The sequence below is a fragment of the Manihot esculenta genome, chromosome 11 (assembly GCF_001659605.2).
Source record: "Manihot esculenta cultivar AM560-2 chromosome 11, M.esculenta_v8, whole genome shotgun sequence".
In the NCBI taxonomy this organism is placed as follows: domain Eukaryota; kingdom Viridiplantae; phylum Streptophyta; class Magnoliopsida; order Malpighiales; family Euphorbiaceae; genus Manihot; species Manihot esculenta.
In genome coordinates this window covers 28,577,357-28,599,383 of record NC_035171.2, presented here as the reverse complement: position 1 = coordinate 28,599,383, position 22,027 = coordinate 28,577,357, and the positions used below count along the sequence as shown (strand labels likewise).

The 22,027-nt window shown below is 31.0% G+C and overlaps 2 protein-coding genes across 2 annotated transcripts; both read left to right on the top strand.

Annotated features, from left to right (window-relative positions):
* Nucleotides 1-3,706: 3,706 nt before the first annotated feature.
* On the top strand, nt 3,707-5,318 carry LOC110625852. Its single transcript, XM_021771522.2, has one exon. It carries the CDS (start codon nt 3,945-3,947, stop codon nt 5,157-5,159), a length of 1,215 nt encoding a protein of 404 aa, XP_021627214.1. The 5' UTR covers nt 3,707-3,944; the 3' UTR covers nt 5,160-5,318.
* A 15,264-nt stretch (nt 5,319-20,582) lies between these two features.
* LOC110625845 (transcription termination factor MTERF15, mitochondrial) lies at nt 20,583-21,755 on the top strand. Its single transcript, XM_021771509.2, has one exon. It carries the CDS (start codon nt 20,583-20,585, stop codon nt 21,753-21,755), a length of 1,173 nt encoding a protein of 390 aa, XP_021627201.2.
* Nucleotides 21,756-22,027: the final 272 nt, after the last annotated feature.

The window sequence follows — 22,027 nt, the reverse complement described above, 5'->3', positions numbered from 1 at the left end:
TGGTGATCTTCTATCTGATTTGAATAAATACTGAAAATCGGTTGCAGGTTATTATATATAAACATTACTCGATCTGATTTTAGCTTTGCTTTTCATTATCTGAGTCAATTTATGTCTTCTCCAAGACATCCTCATTGGTTATTTGCTAAGATATCTTAAGTCTTGCCCATCACAAGGTTTTTTTTTTTTGCTCACTCGTCTGTTTCTCATTTAAAAGCTTACTGTGATGCAGATTGAGCCACTTATTTCTTTTTTAGGAAATATGTAACTGGCTTCTATATTTTTTGGTGATCCACCCATTAGCTGGAAAAAAAAAAGAAACAACTAATCATTTCCAAATCTTCTGCTAAAGCAGAATATCACAGCATGGGAGCTGCTGTTTGCAAACTTCTTTGGATATCTTATATCCTTAAATATTTTCGTATTGACTCTTATTTTCCTGTTTCTTTACAGTGTGACAATCAGACTGCTATATACATTGCTAATAATCTTGTTTTTCATGAACGTACCAAATATCTCGACATTAATTGTCACCTGGTGGTGAACAGCTGCATAAAGGCTTTATCTTACATGCTCATGTTTCTTCTGTACACCAACTTGCCTATATTTTTACTAAGTCTCTCTCACCTTCGCTCCATTGTGCTTTCCTGTCTAAGTTGCATCTAGTTTTTCTAACCCCAGCTCCAACTTGAGGGGAGCGTATTAATATATAGGTAATTTTGGGTGATGTATTTCTACTATGTTCTAGTAGGTTCTAGCTAGTATCTTGTATTTTACTATGTTCTAGTAGGTTCTAGTTAGTATCTTGTGTCTATAAATATAGTATACTGAGATGTATAATACATCTTCTGAATTCTTCAAGTATTATACAAGTAATAAAGAATTACTTTCTCTAAAATAAAAAATCTCGTTGAATCCAAAAATTTCACAAGTAATCCTCACTTGTTGAAAATCCTAATGCAAAATCTCCACTATTGTTGCAACTACAACCTATGTGGTTCACTTAAATATCACTAACAAATACTTTTTTAATGTCTGTCTATTACATGATATTCACGTGGTCTTTTATTGATTAATTTGATCTAAAATAAATAATTTTTTGACTTACATTTACTATTTTTATTTTTTGTTTTGAAATGGAAATTGGGCATTGGGGATTGGAGGAGTAGAACCTGAAATCTCTCAGATTTACTTAGATATATTTATCAACAGACTAAATCTGTGAGTGCATTTACTATTTTTGTTTTAAAGAGTGTTAATGGATAAAAAATTTGACTAGGATTTAAGTCAACATCTAACTATTTCATAAGATTTAAACTTCATAAGGATTTAAAGTGGCTTTTTGCCAAAAAAAAAAAAAAAAGTAATAAATACTTGCATGGAACTTTAGAAAAGAGGAGAGAAATTTTAGTATTACTTCTACATTTAATGGATGAAGGGGATGTTTGTAATTCCAATATTCATTAAATATATTAATGACAATTTGAAAATTATAATTATTATAATACCAATTTTACCCTCGTTCTATGCGGATCGATTCTATCCATTCGTTTTCAAATTATGTATACGGCTCTTGGTATAAAAACAGAGAAATGCTAAATTTTAAGTGATTGTTCAACGCTTCGTATCCTATTAGTTGGAAAGTATTTATCATGCTTTTTTTTCTCTTTAATTAATTTAATTATTATATTTTTTATTAATAAGTTAAATAATGTTCAACAATCACTTCAAAAGTGTCCATAAGTATATTAAATCGTTTATGAGTTATTCAAAAGGGAAAATTATTTTTTAGTTCCTGAGTTTTAACGTAATTAACACTTCTGTCACTCTATTTTGGCGACCTAACACTTAAGTCCTCACTTTTTTTCTGTCCAAATTCGTAATCTTTCCGTCCAAAATAGTCATTTGGGACACGTGAATTGACAAAATTAACCCTCACTAAAAATTCCGCTATTTCAAAATCACAAAATTCAAACCTAAATGCCTCTTCTTCTTCTTCTTCTTCTTCTTCTTCTTCTTCTTCTTCTTCTTCCTATCCTTTCTGCAACTTCTTCTTCTTCTTCTTCTTCTTCTTCCTACCCTTTTTGCAACTTTTTCTTCTTCTTCCTACCCTTTCCGCAACTTCTTCTTCTTCTTCTTCTTCTTCTTCTTCTTCTGCAACCGGAGAAAACATGAAAGAGAAAAAAATAGGGATTTCACATTAAGAGAAGGGTATTTTTGGAAAAAATTATCACCTCTCACCTTTGACTCTTTGACCAAACGGTTTAAATGGACGGAAGGACTACGAATTTGGACGGAAGAGAAAGTGAGGGACTTAAGTGTTGGGTCACCAAAATAGAGGGACAAAAGTGTTAATTACGTTAAACCTCAGGGACTAAAAAGTAATTTTTCCTATTCAAAATTTAACTTGGTAAAACCTCCATTAGACTCGATTTAATTTCTAAACGAGTCAAGTTCAAATTTAATTTTTAGATTTGTTTAGTAAACAAATTAAGTTTGAACTCTACAATATTGACATTATTAAAATTCGTGAATTCAATTCATTTCTAAATGTTTAAGCAGACTCATTAATAGTTTTGTTAAGCAGATCAAAATTAATAATATAAGAGAACTAAGCTAAATTTTGCATATACTTTTATGAGTCAAATTTAAATTTTTTAAAATTTAATTTTACGTAATTTAATTACACTTTTAAAACTTATAAATATTTATATTATTAAGATTTAAGAATTTATTCTCTACAACTTTATGAGCTAATTTTATACATATATTTATTTAATTAAAATTATTTAATTTTAAATTAAAACTCATTATACATATAAATAAATTAAACTGTTCGTGAACTATTCGAGACTAAACTCAATAAAAACTTGATTCGTCTAAACGTATTTACTCGAATTTATTAATATTCAACTCGAATTTGAAATGAATAAAATTTAAATTCTCCTCAAAATTAAAATTTTTTTAATAAATTAAATTTAAACTTTTTAAAATTTAATTTGGTTGAATTCGTGTAACCCCGTAAAAAGTGACTAGCAATAACATTTCTCTAAAATTATATATATATATATATATATATATATATATAATTTATACTCATAATATCTTGAGTTTGAAGTTTGTTATATTTTAATCACTCATTTTTAATTTATTATTATAAAATCACTTATCTATAAAAATGTTACATAAAAATCTCTCATATTTAGAATCATTTCATAAAAATCTCTCATATCATTCTTCATTTATTTATCAGGCATTTGGTAAAAAAAAATGAATATATAAAAGTTTATAGTGTCTAAAAATATATATAAAAAAATAACATTATTAATATTTTATGTTTATATTTTTAATTTTTATATTATAATTATAATTAAAATAAGTATTTAATTGATTTAATTTAAAATTAAATCGAATTAAATAAATTAAAAATTAAAAATTTATTATTTATAAAAATAAATTAAATCGATTTTAGTTATAAATTAAACTAAATCAGATCGCGGGAAAAGAGAAATTGAAATGAATAATATTTGTCTTTACCTCCGTCGAAGGCAAATTGTTGGTGAAGAATTTGATTTAAGATGAATAATATTTGTGTTTACTTTCGTCAAAATATAAAAAGAAAAATTAAATAAAAAAAAAAGTTAAAAGGGAAGATATTCATTTTGTTTATGGAGCAAACTTGGAAAAGGCATAAAACGGCGCGTTTAGACTCTCGCGCAGCAGCAGAAAGGCAATTCTGCCAATTCAAAATAGAAATAGAGCATTAACCCAGACATGGGCGACCAAATTCAAAACCCTAATAGATTCTTTGTTCTTTTCAGTTTTCCAGGGAAAATGGGAAGAGATCATGTCAGCCTCCTCGATTCGCTTCATGCTTTACTGCTTCTTCCTCAAACCCTAAAGCTTAGCTGATTCACCTCAAAAAATTCGGTGAGTATCCTGCAATGTCTGGTTTTTCCGGTGCAAGATTAGCTTTGATCAAGAATGTTTCTCATTTGGTCTCAAATGTCCAACTGGATATGCTTCCTGTTCAATCATTATTCATCATCAGATCATTTTCATCTGTCATATCTTCTAATTTGGATAAGCATTCATTTATAGTTTCATACCTCATAGATTCATGTGGATTAACCCTAGAATCTGCTCAATCTGTTTCTAAGAATAAGAGGATATGTTTTCAAACCACTGAAAGACCAGACTCAGTACTTAGGCTTCTCAGGGAACATGGATTCACTAACGCCCACATCTCCAAAATTATTAAGCAGCGGCCCCAGTTGCTTTTAGCGCAACCTAAAAAGACACTCTTGCCCAAACTTGAGTTTCTACGCTCTATAGGGGTTTCAAGATCAGGCCTTTCTATATTTGTTTCTAAGAATCCGGATTTGTTGGGTCGAAGTATAAAACGGTGTTTGATCCCAACTTATGAGATGCTTAAAGGTGTACTTGTTTCTGATAAGAAAGTGGTTGCAACCCTGCATCGCATGAAAGGCAGACATTTGTCCTTTTTTCCAAGAACATTTTGTAACAATTTATCACTCTTAAGAGGGCTCGGAATCTATGAGTCTTGCATCACTTACTTCGTCACCCAATCTCCATCAGCCATGTGTCTGGAAGCGGGCAAGTTTGCTGAAGGGGTTGAGAAGGTTATCAAACTAGGATTTGACCCATCAGAATTTACATTTGTTGAGGCAGTCCGAGTTTTTCTTATGTTATCAGCTGAAACATGGGAACACAAAGTGGAGGTTTATAGGAGATTGGGTTTGTCTGAAGATGAGATTCGGTCGATTTTCAGAAAGAATCCCAAATGTATGACATTTTCTGAGAAGAAGGTCAAGGGTATAATGGATTTTCTTGTGTGCAAGATGGGTTTGCAGCCTGCTGCTGTTGCTAGAGTTCCAGTTGTGTTTAATTATAGTTTGGAAAGGAGGATTATGCCAAGATGTTCAGTTGTAAGAGTTTTGCTTTTAAAGGGTTTGATTAAGGCAGATACTCATTTATCGTCAGTGTTGATACCTTCTGAAAAGTGCTTCTTGGAAAGGTTTGTGATCAAGTATCAAGAACATGTGCCCCAATTGTTCCATATCTTTCAGAAAAAAATGGTTCTTACAGAACTTGGCTTTGATGATAAATATAGTATTTCTGGGTTGAAGCATGTATAGCCTTCGGCATGTCATTATTAAACCCATTAATACAACATTTAATATTGCTTTCTAATTGATTAGTTTAATTTCTTTGGTGCGTTGGTAAAGCTTTAATGACCAACTTTCATAACTAGATTTTACATCTTATTTGACTTTTTTTTCCCAATTGAGTTGAAGTTCATACTGGTCAAGATTTGAAATGCTCTATTTATTCCTTTTTTTTCCCTTTAAAAAAAAATGCACTTTATAGCAGTCAATTACCTGAATTAATTTGGCAATTTGAGATGGCAGATGCACTGCACTTTTGCTATATGAACAATCGTTCCTTGACAAAGGGAATCAATTCCCAGGTGCTTGGTCACTGGAATTTGTACATGAAAGGACTTGAGATTGGGAAACTTCCTGTTATTTTGTGTTATAAAGGTCAAAGAATTAGTTCTGCAGAGGATAATATTTTTTTATTTGTTTTATTTTTTGATGGATTGTTGTTCCACTTAAGTAGCTTCAATTGATGATGCAAATTAAGACTTAGTTTAGTTTAACCGTTGAATTTTTTCATAATTGTTGTTGTTAGCTGGCAGCTATCGATGATAGTTGACGATTTGGACCCTAAATAGCATTACCTGAAAGAAACAGAAATGCACCTGCACAATCTCTTTTCACAATGTGTAGGATTAAACGGAGAAAAGTATTGAATGATTCATCTCAACACTTATTGAATTTTTTTTTTTTACTTGAATCTTATAACCTCATTTTATGTTATGTTGGAATTCTAATTGAATGAATAAAGTTATTTTCAATAAAAAAATCTAGATTTGGACTGTGATTTGGATGAGAGAATATAAATTTGATTTATAAGAATAAGTAAATTTGGTTGTTGATTTATTTTTTCTTTTTATTTGATTTAAGTTATCTCATCTTAAAATCTCTCACTCTCACGCTATCTATATTTTATTATTTAAATATGTTATAAAATTAACATGCAAACTATTGATTAGAGTTTGATTTGAGATAATATTTTATCTTTACTTCTGCCAAAGGAAAAAAAAAATTCATAAAGATAAGCTATAAGCCTCTACCCTCTTCATCTTGAGCGGTTTCTCTCTCTTTATCTTTTTAAGAGAGGTTTTTTCTAATTTTTCTTTGCTTTTTTGAAGTGCTCAACGTTAGTCTCTTGCCAGAAATGCGTTTACCCTTCTTCCTTTCTAGGTGAGGATTATTTTATAAATAATAGTTTTAGCCTTTGATTTTTGGTAGATCTAGTGTTGGTCATTGGGGGTTTTAACTACAGTTCTTGGTTTGTCTAGAGATGAGATACGGTCGATTTTCAGAAAGCATCATCCTCGATGTATGGCTTTGTCTGAGAAGAAGGTCAAGGGTATGATGGATTTTCTTGTGTACAAGATGGGTTGGCAGTCTGCTGTTGTTGCTAGAGTTCCACCTGTGCTTGGTTTTAGTTTGGAAAGGAGGATTATGCCAAGATGTTCGGTTGTAAGAGTTTTGCTTTTAAATGGTTTGATTAAGGCAGACATCAGCTTATCCTCAGTGTTGATGCCTACTGAAAAGCTCTTCTTGGAAAGGTTCAGAAGGTTATGTCCATCTCTATTCTTTAAGATGGTGAATAGCTAAAATTGTTTAAATCTATCACTTATTGACACTATCATGCCTAGTTTTCATTGTTGAGCACATGAGCATTGCTTTCATAAACTTGCTTGAAGCCAATAGAAGTCTTTGAAGATCTGAGTTATGAAATATACAGATGACAAGATCTTAAAGGTTTAAGAAAAGAGTGAGAGATTTTTGAAGTCCCTATTTAATAGGTTATAAAACTTGGTAGGAGGATTGAATTTCTGGGAGTGAGGTGTAATTATTTCGATTCCTTCTCCTTTAACTAGAGATTTCCATTAAGTAGAGATCTCGATTGTACCGTGAGTATTTTTAAAAATTTTAAAAATTTAGGAGAGAGCTTTATTAAAATAATATTATTAAAAAATAAAATATTGTTATAAAAAATTTATTACTTATTCTATTTATTTTAATTTTAATTTTTTGAAGGCTTTTTATCCAAAGTATCGGTTATTTTTTAGATATTATTATCTTACTTGTTCTTTTCTAATTTAATTTTTCTCTATCAAAAATAATAATTATTTATGTGATTTTTTAAAATCTATTTTATTTTTTTTACTCCAAAGTTATTATACTTTTCTAGAATTATTGAGAATAAAGTAATTAGCGAGATAGAGGGTAATTTGTTAAAATTAAGGGGTATTCTGTAAAAATTAGGTGATTTAATTATTATTTTAAACGAAAAATAAAATTGGATGGAAAAAGTATCAAATTAACATATAAAATTATTTGGTTAAATAATTTACAATTTTTGTCTCTGCTTCATAAAAGAACAATATTTGTCTCTATTTTCAGCAAAATTTATGAAAATAAGAAGTTAAAAAAGGATATTAATTTATCTAAAAATATTAATTTAAAAATAAATTTAATTAAATTAATATATTTTTATTCAAGAGTTAGATAAATTTAATTTATTTCTTTTAACTATTTAAATTTTCATACTTTCATTCAAGAGTTAATTGAATCATATTTAATATAATATTATTTTTTATAATTTAAATATTAAAAATTTAATATTTTAATTAATATAAAAATAAAAAATAGTAAATAATTTTAAAAATTACAGAATAAAATTTTATCAATAAAAAATATTTTAAAATAAAATAATATTTTGCTATTAAAAAATATTTTATTATATTAAAATTTATTTAATTTTTAATTAACATATATAAATTTTTGATTAATTAAAAAATTAAATTTAATTTATTTGTACATATTAATTTTCCTCATGGGTTGCGTCATTAGAGCAGAATTAAGAAGTCATAAAAACGGAGCCGTTTGGGCTCTGCGAACGCCAACAGCTTGGCAGCTATCCCAAAAAAATTACTATGTAATCCTGTTATAAAGAAAAATTTATTAGTTTACCTTTAAATTTTAAAAAATATATTAAAATATTTTTAATATTTTAAAAATATGCTAGTTGGATTATTCATTACTTTTATCCTTAGTATTATAAAAAAATTAAAATATTCTTAATTTAAATTTAAAATTAAATCAAAAAAATTAAAAATTAAAATTTAATATTTTTAAAAATTAAATTAAATTAATTTTATATAAAAATTAATTTAAATTGAATTAATTTCATCGGTTTGATTTTATTTAATTGATATATTTTTTAATATATTTATTTTTTATATATATTTTTAATATTTTAAAATTTAATTTTAATTATAATTTAATCTTTTATATTATTAAAAATAATATGTTATTATTATTTTATTTTATTATTATTTTTAATTAAAATCAAATTAAATTAAAATAATTAAAACTTTTAAAAATAAAAATTAAATCAAATTGAAATTAAACTGAAATTTTAAAGTTAATTTAAATGAATCGAATTTGTTTAGTTTCAACAATTAACTCTTATTAGGTAATAAACTCTTTAAAATTATGAGGATCAGTTAAAAAATTTTTTAAATTATAAAAATTAAATAATAAAATATTTAATAATAAAATTAATTAGTAAATTTTTAAAAATAATAAAAATAATTTAATATATTTTTTTAAAATTGAAAAATTAATTAATAAATTTTTTTTGAACAACGGCTAAGTAGTCAATTTTTTCTTCAAAATACAGACCTTACCGGAAACAAGTGACAAGCAAATGCAAAACCCTCATAATTTCCTTCTTCTTCGCAATTTTCAGGGAAACTGTAGGAACGAGAGCATGTCAGCCACCCTGATTCGCTTGATGGTTTGCTGCTCATTCCTCAAAGCCTAAAGCTAAGCTGATTCACTTCGACCTCGAGAATTTCGGTTAGTATCCTGCAATGTTTTGTTTATCCGGTTCAAGATTAGCTTTGAAAATGAATGTTTCTCTGTTGTTGATCTCAAATTTCAAATCAGGTATTGTTCCTTTTCACTCATTATTTGTAATCAGATCCTTTTCGTCTAATTTGAATGAGCACTCATTTATAATCTCATATCTCATAAATTCTTGTGGATTGACTCTAAAATCTGCTCAATCTGTCTCTAAGAATAAGCTTTTACGTTTTCAAACTCCTGAAAGACCAGACTCAGTACTTAGGCTTCTCAGGGAACATGGATTCACCATTTCTCAAATCTCCAAAATTGTTAAGACTCGACCCCAATTGCTTTTAGCGCATCCAGAAAAAACCCTCTTGCCCAAATTGGAGTTTCTGCGTTCTATAGGGTTTTCAAGAACAGGCCTCTCTGTAATGGTTTCTCGGAATCCAGATTTCTTGGCTCGAAGTTTAGAGCGGTGGCTGATCCCAACTTATGAGATCCTTAAAAGTGTACTTGTTTCTGATGAGAAAGTAGTTAAGACTCTAAATAACAGATTTATCTCCTTTTTGCCGAAGAGATTTTCTAACAATTATTCACTCTTAAGAGAGTTTGGAGTCTCTGAATCTTCCATCTCTTACTTGCTCTCCCGGTCTCCGGAAGCCATGTCTGACGAAGTAAGCAAATTCGCTGTACGAGTTGAGAAGGTTATGAAACTGGGTTTTGATCCTTCAAAATTGAATTTTGTTGAGGCAGTCCGTGTTTTTCATGGGTTATCATCCAAATCATGGGACCAGAAAATGAAGGTTTATAAGAGGTTTGGTTTGTCTGAAGATGAGATTTGGTCTATGTTCAGAAAGTATCCCACATTTATGGCTCTTTCTGAGAAAAATGTCATTGATACAATGGATTTTCTTGTGTGCAAGATGGGTTGGCAGCCTGCTGCTGTTGCTAAATTTCCACTTGTGCTTGGTTTTAATTCGGAGAGGAGGATTACGCCAAGATGTTCTGTTGTAAGAGTTTTGCTTTTAAAGGGCTTGATTAAGGCAGACGTCCATTTATCTTCAGTGTTGATACCTTCTGAAAAGTTATTCTTGGAAAGGTTTGTGACCAAGTATCAGGAACATGTGCCTGAATTGTTGGATATCTTTCATAAAAAAATGGGTCTTACACAACTTGGCTTTGGCTTTAGCTTTGATGATGCATTCAAGATTTCTAGGTTAAAAAATGTCTAGCCTGCAGCATGTCAATCTTAAACCCATTAGTTAGCTCCAACATGATGTTCCTTTTTTCTAATTGATTCATAACTAACTTTTACTTTTTTTGTTCAAGTTCAAAGTGGAGAAGATTTGTAGTTTTCTTTTTTTCTTTTAATATCTGTGTTGCAAGATCTTGATGTTAAATAGTTAATTTGATTTTTTTTTTTCTCCTAAATGATTGTACATCTATTTTGTTTTGTTTATTGAAATGCTTTATAAATGTGTGAAGATAGCAGTTGCACTGCAGTTTTGCTACTTGGTCACATAAAATCATTTTTAGCTCCTTGTTTCCACTGATATTCTTTGCCCTGAATGAGGCAACATCATTGATTTACCAGTAGTTCTGCAGAAGATTTTTTTTTTTCTCACTTGTGTTCTCTATTTTTTGATGCATTTGTTGTTCATATCTTAAATAGCTTCAGCTTTTTGTATAAATTAATCTATTAGTAAAACAAGCTTTGATGAAGCTTAATTTTTCTCATTGTTCTGTCCCAGCGTGGCTTAATTTCTACTGTATATAGACAGAGGCTAACAGGAAACATCTTTATAAATATTTTCATAGGGAAAATTACTTTGTAGTCCCTGAGGTTTAACGTAATTAACACTTCTGTCTCTCTATTTTGGCGGCCCAACACTTAAATCCTTCACTTTTCTTTCTGTCCAAATTCATAGTCCTTCCATCCAAAATAGCCGTTTGGGACACGTGAATTGACAAAATTAACCCTCCTCTTCTTCTTCTTCTTCTTTCTTCTTCACGTTGAAAGAAGGGCATTTTTGAAAAAAATCATCACATCTCACTTTTGACTCTTTGACCAAACGGTTTAAATGGACGGAAGGACTACGAATTTGGACGGAAGAGAAAGTGAGGGACTTAAGTGTTGGGTCGCCAAAATAGAGGGACAGAAGTGTTAATTACGTTAAACCTCAGGGACTAAAAAGTAATTTTTCCTATTTTCATATTATAATACAAAATAAACTTAGGCTCCGAATGTTTTAGTGAAAATATTTTTCTGGAAAATATGTTTTATATTTTTTTGACATTTGGAGCACTAAAATAATTTATCTAATAAAAAATATTTTCCTAATCAAAGAAAAAATTATGCCATTTTAAAGAAAATGACTTCAATTAAATAATGAAAATAATTTATTTTATTTTTTACAGAAAATATTTTCTATGGAAAATATTTTTCAAATATAAATTACTTTTTGCAAATAAATAGAGTCTTAATATTTATATTTAAAATACATAATAATTGATGCTAAATATGTGATTTTCTCTACAATTTTTTGCTAAGTTTAATTTTCTGAAATAATGATTTTAATTAATATATCATAATTTTCAAAATAAGATAGCAACCATTAATATTTGCGAATTTTCATTAATTCTATTTTTATCAAACATTGAATAATTCCTTTTTTAAAATTTCTGTAAAATTAATGGGTTCCTCTTGTCTTTTTATTTTTATGTAAATCATCATTAATTCTAGCATTTATTTTTATAGATTAAAATGTGCAAATTCTTATTCAGATGAACTGATGTTGCTTGTTAAAGGATATATTAGTGCATTTTAAAACTTTGCTCAACTTGTTTTGGTGAGTCTCAATGAAGAATAATGCTCCAAGAAATATTAGATATTAAAAAAATAATAATAAATAAGTGGTTCACTAATATTGGCGGGTTGAAGTAGTACGACACTTGTTCCGCTTAAGCAATGGATGTCCATTGTGGATGGAAAAAGTCTATAATTGGGAAAATTATACCTCATTGGGGCCATCAATAGTTTGAAATATATCCTAATAAGATGGTTCATCATCACTAGTTGATTTGGATGGTTCGGGTCCACTCTTCTTAAGCAAAACATGTCTTTTGTAAATGGAAAAAATTAGCGCTGGGAGAGTACACTCTCATAAAAGCCGATAGAAATTTTGAATCAAGACCATCAAATAAAAAAAAAGAGAAAAAGAGAAAGAAAATTAAGTTCCTTTGTTCCTTGGTGAAAATCACAACTTTAGGGACTTCCTGGTTGGTTGGTTGGATATATGTTTTTTAATGCATTAACTTAAAAATTATTGAACTAAATTGTATGTTCACATATTGAAAATGAATTTGTTACATCTTGGCTTTAAGGACACGTTGGTATATTTTTTTTATGATTTGTATACATTGATGAGATCTTGTTGTGGTATGCTAGTTGTTTAATGTGAATTAGTTTAACTCTTTGAGCCATTAATTTTAAGGATTGGGGATAACTGCTTATGAGTTTTTGAGATAGAATGATCAATGAGTTTATGCTTTGAGGGCAAGTCTCATCTAAATGTGGAAAAATTTAAAACACTTAGATTTTGAGTTTGATTTTACTTAAAACAGGTTGATTTATTTGAATTTTGATATTTTAACGGGATAAGAAAGGATTGAAGAATAACAAGAGATAAATCATGTTTGGATTCTAAATTCTAAAATTATGAAGAGTCGTGGGTGTAACCAAGTTCATAAGAGAATGATAAAAGACTATTTAGACTCCGTAGGAGTTTTAATCAATATTGTTTGGCTAAGACGAAATAAGAGAAATGATAGGCTAGAAGACGAAAAGTCTTATTGAAATTTCTCAGAAATTGAAAAGTGAGTTTCTAATAACTAAAGGAGACTATTTATAACAGAAATAAAACCATAATATATAAAATTACGAAAATACCTAAAATATTCAAAAAAATAATTAAAATACAAAATTAACCCCTTAAACGATAGAATTTCCATATCAAACTTTGTGACAGGCTTATGGCCCTTGTTACACTTTTGAAAGTTGTGCGCTCGAAATTCCCTTTCTAAAAAGTTATCGTGGGTCTCTATTGGACGTCGGCAGTAAAAGTTAGGTCTGATCCAAGTCTGCCGTAAAGTCCAAGGCTAGTTGCTCAATGTCATTCCCTTCCACTTGTAAAGAACTCGACCTCAAGTTGTCATCAGCAGGATAGTACTGAAATAGATCTGACACATTAAACGTCTTGGAAATTTTCATCTCATGTGAGAAGTTAAGAACATAGGCATTGTCATTGATCTTCTGAATGATTCGGAATTGACCAATCTTCTTGGTGTCAAGCTTTTTCTGTCCTCCACCCCGCTCCTTGCGTAAATACACCATAACTTGGTCACCAATATTGAAGGACTTGAAACGCCTATGTTTATCAGCTGTAGCTTTATATTTGTTATTGGCTTTTATAAGGCATTGTTGTAGCTGTTTTGTCAAGTTGTTTGCTGCAATACTGTTGTGAGAACCTGTGGGAAGGGCAATAAGATCAACTGTACGCGCTGGGACTTTTCTGTACACAACAGCAAATGGTGACATTTTTGTGGAGCTGTTGTAAGCAAATTCTGCTTAGGCAAGAGCAAGATCTCAAGCAGTTTTCTTGTTACTGCAGATGCAGCGCAGAAGATTGCCAAGCGTGCGGTTCACCACTTCAGTTTGTCCATCAGTTTGGGGTTGGGCAGCACTACTTTGTCAAAGTTCAGTTCAAACACGTTTCCATAAAGTCACCCGGAAATGAGCTAGAAATTTTACATCTATGTCAGAAGTAATGGTCTTAGGGACGCCATGTAAGCTTACAACCTCCTGGAAAAACAATCTTGCCACATGAGAAGTATAATTAGTTTTCTTGCAAGGAATGAAAAGCACCATTTTGAAGAACCTGCCAACAATAATGAAAATGGAATCAGATCCACGTTGAGTACGTGAAAGACCAAGAAAAAAATCCATAGACAAGTCCTCCCAAGGATGTGCTGGAATAGGCAGTGGAGTGTATAAGCCTGTATTTTGCGAATGTCCCTTCTGAGTTTGACAAACTGGGCACTTTTGGACCATCCGACGTGTACCCCTTTTTAATTGTGGCCAGTAAAAACGCTCATCCAACCCAACAATAGTCTTGTCACGCCCCAAATGACCACTCTAATCTCATCCATGGACCTCTCGAATAAGCTTTTCCCGCAAAAAAGATCGAGGGCATAACTTGTTCTCCTTAAAAAGAAAGTCATCATGTATCAAGAACCCATCAGCAGGCTAGTGAGTCTGGACTCTAGCTCATATATCAGCAAAGTCATCATCTGTAGCATACAAATCCTTTAGGAATTCAAAACCTACAACATCCTGACTAACTGTAATCAATAGAGCAGCCCTCCTACTCAAAGCATCAGTTACCTTATTACTATGGCCAGCCTTATGTTTGATGACATAATGAAAAGTTTCAAAGTAAGCTGCCCATCGAGCATGCATCTTATCCACATGTTTTTGAGTTTTAAAATGGATCAAAAATTGATGATTTGTGTGAATAATAAACTCTCGTCCCATCAGATATTGCTCCCAAGTTTTAAAAGTTCGGAATACTGCATACAACTCATGCTCATATGCGGACCACTTTTTCCTAGTTTCATTCAATTTCTCACTAAAAGAAGATGTTTGAACTCTAATTATCAGATGCACTGTGTTATGGACTACGTTATTGGCATAATATATTTGACGAGAATAATCAGAGTCCATTTCCAAATCTGATACGCGATCAGAAAATCCTCGTCTGCCAAGTCATATCAGACTCAACTCTTTTGAGGAAAACCTTCACATCTGATTTTAGTCAGTGATATTTAGGTTGAACTAGGATGTTTAGTACTATGTAAAAATGATATTTTAATGTCACTGTGACTAAATTCTCTTTTCAGTTAAAGAATAATTGAAGTTTCAGTTCAAGAATAATTGAAGTTTCAGTTCAAGAATAATTGAAGTTTCAGTTCAATTGGTTATAAGATCTAATTGATTTTATTATTTCTTTATTATCTTTTGGTATTTATGTTATTTCTATTATTAGTGTTTATTATTATTCTATTGATTGTTACGATAAAGCAGCCCCGTTGTGCAATTGTTAAAATAATATTTGCTATTCAGGTTGATTAAATCTGTAATTGTTTAGTTTAATTTGAAACAAGTTGTGAATCAGATTACATAAGCGCTTCCTGAAGATAGCTAAAGTGAATCAATCATTTTGCGTTTATTAGTTAGAATTAGGTCTTTCTAATTCTTAATGCAATAATTGAATTAAATTATAAGAGCGTCTCCTATGGTTATCCAAGAGATAGAGCTAGTTAACGAATATCTTTTAGCTAGTTTAAAAAATAATAAGGATTGGATATTTGAAGTGTTTTTTTATATTTATAACTAATTTATCAATAAATAATTTGAAATTACCTTTATATTTATGATCAGCCAATGAAGCTGAAATTGAGATCGATCCTTTAGCTGAATTCATCTCACATTGATTTTCTCTTTCAAATTTAATTGATTGTTTTTTTTGAATTAATATAGTTTTTCATTGAATTATATTTTATTCATTTGCATTTGAAATCCCTCCATTTTATATTTGTTGTTATTTTTGTTCATTCAATATAATTATTTAGGATTGACTCTACTAACTACTATAGTAATTTATTTTATTTTAAAAAAATAAAAATTTATTTTTAGTAGATTCAACACATATCAAATTTATATTCATCTATATGTCACGTGTTTTGCATATGTTATCGCACACAACATGGGAGAACAAAAGTTGAGGTTTAAAGGAAGTTGGATTTGTCTGGAGATGAGATACGGTCGATTTTCAAAAACATCCCGATGTATGGCTTTATCTAAGAAGAAGGTTAAGGGTATAATGGATTTTCTTGTATACAAGATGGGTTGTGTAATACCCGGCTAGAGTCCGGCGTCGGAATTTCTGTAGTTCGGTGGAATTTCTGATGTCGGAAGTCTCTAGAAGGGTAAGGGCTATGTTTTATATGATTTTATACGCGTTTTAATGTTTTCAGTGTTAAAAGAAATGAGGTTTTGCAAGAAAAGCACCAAGGCAGAAAAGCCAAGGTTCGGCCGCCGAAGGTGACTTTCGGCCGCCGAACATGCATGGCTTTCGGGTTTCACATTTGGCCGCCGAAAGTGGTCTGGCCAGCCACCTATAAAAGGCCCTAAGTCGGTCAAATGGATAAGATTTTCTTTCCATTTGCACGAGCTGAGGTGAGACTTGATCTTCCTTGAGTGATTTATATGTTTTCTCAAATCTTTCATGGTTTTGATGGATTTTCATGTGTTTTTGAAGTTTTAAGCAAAAGAGCAAAGGTTTGGACGCTTGGAGAGTTTGAGAGAGGATTTCTCCATATCTCCACGTAGGGATCGTTCAAGCTCTTGTTTGGAAGAGGTAAGTGCAGATCCTGAACTTCCTTTCTTGATTTTGAAGGTTTTATGGGAGTTGTATGGGTAGTTATGCATGTTTAGGTTAAGGGAGGTTTTTGAGGATTTTGGTGTATCAGCATGGTTAAGTGTTGGTTGATATGTTTGTTGGAGGTGTTAGGATAGGTTTAGACCTCTTTATGCATGTTATATAGTATATGCTAGTTGGGAGTAGATGCTTAGGTTAAGGGAGGTTTTTGAGGATTTTGGTGTATCAGCATGGTTAAGTGTTGGTTGATATGTTTGTTGGAGGTGTTAGGATAGGTTTAGACCTCTTTATGCATGTTATATGGTATATGCTAGTTGGGAGTAGTTGCTATCCATGTTGGATAGGTTTTGGGTGACGTTTGCATGAAACAGAGCAGGTTTCTGCCCAACGGGCAAAACCAGGTTCGGCCGCCGAAGGAAGGTTCGGCCGCCGAAGGAAGGTTCGGCCGCCGAACCCCTTGTGGAGGCAGTTTCGGCTGCCAAAGCTTGCCCCTGAACATTTGGACTTTCGTCTCTGGAGGCAAGGTTCGGCCGCCGAAAGTGCCGCCGAAGGTTGAGTTTCATCTCTGGACGAGACTTTCGGCTGCCGAAGGTGCCGCCAAACACGCATGAGTTTCGTCTCTGGAGGGGAGTTTTGGCCGCCGAACCTGCCGCTGAAAGTGCCCTGTCCAGCTTTCTTTTGCATGTTTTATGTGGTTGTTCTAGGATGCTTTAGAGGGTTTTTGGGGAGTTTCTTAGCGATGTTCTTGAGTTAGTTTGGTCCCTCATTTCAGTCCACCTGTGTAGGAAACGGACCAGAGGAACCAAGGAGTTCAGCAGTGAGCACTGCTTCAGAACCTGCAGAGTCAGTACAGAGGCAGCCAGAGGTGAGTGGGAACTGAACTAAATCGTTTAATATGAGACCTCAAACATTTTTAGCATGTTTCATGCATCATTTATGCCATATTTATAGTATTGCATTAGTGAGCACGAAGATGTTGCATTAATCAGTGCATGTACAGATCGGGCGTAGCTTGGATTCATTAGAATGGTGCTTGCTTCTAAGAGTGGTAATCCTTTGTATACATGATCTTTTTATGGAAATATTTTATGTTATATGTATGAAAAACCAGGCTTAACAGGATATGAGGTAGCCCACCTACGAGAGCTCTAGCAGGGGTTTACAGTGTATGCACATGTTAAGCCTTGGAACAGAGAAAAATTTTACTTTTTACCGAAAATGTATGATCATGTATGAGATTTCACAGGTACACAGAGTTCACAGCAGGCTTGCTACGGGTCCCGGCGGCCTTAAGCCGATCTGGATCCTAGCGCCGGTAGCAGTTCGATTTTCGGGCTGTTACAGGTTGGCAGTCTGCTGTTGTTGCTAGAGTTCCACTTGTGGTTGGTTTTAGTTTGGAAAGGAGGATTATGCCAAGATATTCAGTTGTAAGAGTTTTGCTTTTAAATGGTTTGATTAAGGCAGACATCAGCTTATCCTCAGTGTTGATGCCTGCTGAAAAGCTCTTCTTGGAAAGGTTCAGAAGGTTATGTCCATCTCTATTCTTTAAGATGAATAGCTAATTAAGGAGTATTCTGTAATAATTAGGTGATTTAATTATTATTTTAAACGAAAAATAAATTTGGATGAAAAAGTTTCAAATTAACATTAAAATTATTTGGTTAAATAATTTGCAATGTTTGTCTCTGCTTCATAAAAGAACAATATTTGTCTCTATTTTCAGCAAAATTTATGAAAATCAGAAGTTAAAAAAGGATATTAATTTATCTAAAAAATATTAATTTAAAAATAAATTCAATTAAATTAATATATTTTTATTAAGAGTTAGATAAATTTAATTTATTTATTTTTAACTATTCAAATCCCTATACTTACATTTAAGAGCTAATTGAATCATAATCTAATATAGTATTATTTTTAAGGGAAAATTACTTTGTAGTCCCTCAGGTTTAACGTAATTAACACTTCTGTCCCTCTATTTTGGCGACCCAACACTTAAGTCCCTCACTTTCTCTTCCGTCCAAATTCGCAGTCCTTCCGTTCAAAATAGCCGTTTGGGACACGTGAATTGATAAAATTAACCCTCTTCTTCTTCTTCTTCTTCTTCTTCCTACCCAGCAACTTCTTCTTCTTCTTCTTCCTACCCAGCAACTTCTTCTTCTTCTTCTTCTTCTTCTTCTTTCTTCTTCTTCTTCTTCCTCCTACCCAGCAACTTTTTCTTCTTCTTCTTCTTCCTCCTACCCAGCAAATCTTTCTTCTTCTTCTTCTTCTTCTTCTTCTTCTTCTTCTTCTTCTTCCTACCCAGCAACTTTTTCTTCTTCTTCCTACCCAACAACTTCTTCTTCTTCTTCTTCTTCTTCTTCTTCCTCCTACCCAGCAACTTTTTCTTCTTCTTCTTCTTCCTCCTACCCAGCAAATCTTTCTTCTTCTTCTTATTCTTCTTCTTCTTCTTCTTCCTACCCAGCAACTTTTTCTTCTTCTTCCTACCCAGCAACTTCTTCTTCTTCTTCTTCTTCTTCTTCTTCTTCTTCTTCTTCTTCTTCTTCTTCTTCTGCAACGGGAGAAAGCATGAAAGAGAAAAAAAAAAAAGGAATTTCACATTAAGAGAAGGGTATTTCTGGAAAAAATTATCACCTCTCACTTTTGACTCTTTGACCAAACGGTTTAAATGAACGGAAGGACTACGAAATTGGACGGAAGAGAAAGTGAGGGACTTAAGTGTTGGGTCGCCAAAATAGAGGGACAGAAGTGTTAATTACGTTAAACCTGAGGGACTAAAAAGTAATTTTCCCTATTTTTAATTATATAATAATATTATTTTTTATAATTTCAAATATTAAAAATTAATATTTTAATTAACATAAAAATACAAAAGTAATAAATAATTTTTAAAATTATAGAATAAAAATTTATTAATAAAAAATATTTTAAAATTAAAATAATATTTTATTATATTAAAATTTATTTAATTTATAAAAATATATAATTTTTTTTAATTAATTAAAAAATTAAATTAAAATTTTTTTGTCCATATTAATTTTCCGTGTCATTAGAGCAGAATTAAGAAGTCATAAAAACGGAGCGTTTGGGCTCTGCGAACGCCAACGCTTGGCAGCTGTGCCATCCAAACTAATAAAAATTATTACTTAATTCTTATAATATATAAAAAAATTTATTATTTAATTTTTTAATTTTAAAAATTATATTAAATTTTTTTTAAAATTTTAAAAATTTATTAATTAATTTATTCATTAATTTTAATAGTTAAATATCATAAAAAATTTAAAATATTTTTAATATCCAAGGACTAATTAATATAGGTGAGTATTTGATAAATCGAATTAAATAAATTAAAAATTAAAATTTAATATTTTTAAAAATTAAATTAAATTGATTTTGAATTAAAATTGATTTGAATCGAATTAATTTAAATCGGTTTGATTTAATTCAATTTAATAGATTTTTTAATATTTTTTATTTTTTATTTTTTATATTTTATTTTTAATATTTTAAAATTTAATGATAATATTTTAATTTTATTTATAATATATTTTTTTATATTATTAAAAATAATATATTATTATTATTGTTTGATTCAATTTTATTAACTTTTTATTAAAATTAAATCAAAGTAAAATCATTGAAATTTTAAAAATAAAAATTTAAATAAAATTGAAAAAATTAAAAATTTAACTGAATTTTAACATTAATTTGAATTGATTGATTTTTTTAATTTGAACTGAAAATTTAATTAATTAATAATTTTTTTTAAATAATAAAAATATTTTAATAACTGATTAATAAAATATTTTTGATACAATAACCGAGTAGTCATTTTTTCTTCAAAATACAGAAGTGACGAGCAAATGCAAAACCCTCATAATTTCCTTCTTCTTCGCAATTTTTCAGGGAAACTGGAGGAAGGAGAGCATGTCAGCCACCCTGATTCGCTTGATGCTTTGCTGCTCATTCCTCGAAGCCTAAAGCTTAGCTGATTCACTTCGACCTCGAGAATTTCGGTTAGTATCCGGCAATGTTTTGTTTATCCGGTCCGAGATTAGCTTTGAAAATGAATGTTTCTCTGTTGTTGATCTCAAATTCCAAATCAGCTATTTTTCCTTTTCACTCATTATTCGTAATCAGATCCTTTTCGTCTAATTTGAATGAGCACTTATCTATAATCTCATATCTCATAAATTCTTGTGGATTGACTCTAAAATCTGCTCAATCTGTCTCTAAGTATAAGTTTTTACGTTTTCAAACTCCTGAAAGACCAGACTCAGTACTTAGGCTTCTCAGGGAACATGGATTCACCATTTCTCAAATCTCCAAAATTGTTAAGACTCGACCCCATTTGCTTTTAGCGCATCCAGAAAAGACCCTCTTGCCCAAATTGGAGTTTCTGCGTTCTATAGGGTTTTCAAGGACAGGCCTCTCTGTAATGGTTTCTCGGAATCCAGATTTCTTGGCTCGAAGTTTAGAGCGGTGGCTGATCCCAACTTATGAGATCCTTAAAAGTGTACTTGTTTCTGATGAGAAAGTAGTTAAGACTCTCAACAACAGATTTATCTCCTTTTTGCCGAAGAGATTTTTTAACAATTATTCACTCTTAAGAGAGATTGGAGTCTCTGAATCTTCCATCTCTTACTTGCTCTCCCAGTCTCCGCAAGCCATGTCTGAGGAAGTAAGTAAATTTGCTGTACAAGTTGAGAAGGTTATGAAACTGGGTTTTGATCCTTCAAAATTTAATTTTGTTGAGGCAGTCCGTGTTTTTCATGGGTTATCATCCAAATCATGGGAGCAGAAAATGAAGGTTTATAAGAGGTTTGGTTTGTCTGAAGATGAGATTTGGTCTATGTTCAGAAAGTATCCCACATGTATGGCTCTTTCTGAGAAAAATGTCATTGATACAATGGATTTTCTTGTGTGCAAGATGGGTTGGCAGCCTGCTGCTGTTGCTAAAACTCCACTTATGCTTGGTTTTAATTTGGAGAGGAGGATTATGCCAAGATGTTCAGTTGTAAGAGTTTTGCTTTTAAAGGGCTTGATTAAGGCAGACGTCCATTTATCTTCAGTGTTGATACCTTCTGAAAAGTTCTTCTTCGAAAGGTTTGTGACCAAGTATCAGGAACATTTGCCTGAATTGTTGGATATCTTTCATAAAAAAATGGGTCTTACACAACTTGGCTTTGGCTTTAGCTTTGATGATACATTCAAGATTTCTAGGTTAAAAAATGTCTAGCCTGCAGCATGTCAATCTTAAACCCATTAGTTAGTTGCAACATGATGTTCTTTTTTTCTAATTGATTCATAACTAACTTTTACTTTTTTTGTTCAAGTTCTAACTGGTGAAGATTTGTAGTTTTCTTTTTTTTTTTTTAATATCTGTGTTGCAAGATCTTGATGTTAAAATAGTTATTTTGATTGTTTTTTTTTTCTTATAAATGATTGTACATCTATTTTGTTTTGTTTATTGAAATGCTTTATAAATGTGTGAAGATAGCAGTTGCACTG

Excerpts from the sequence above, each read along its gene's own strand:
- LOC110625852 (XM_021771522.2), top strand. The coding sequence starts at position 3,945 with ATGTCTGGTTTTTCCGGTGCAAGATTAGCTTTGATCAAGAATGTTTCT.
- LOC110625845 (XM_021771509.2), top strand. The coding sequence starts at position 20,583 with ATGAATGTTTCTCTGTTGTTGATCTCAAATTCCAAATCAGCTATTTTT.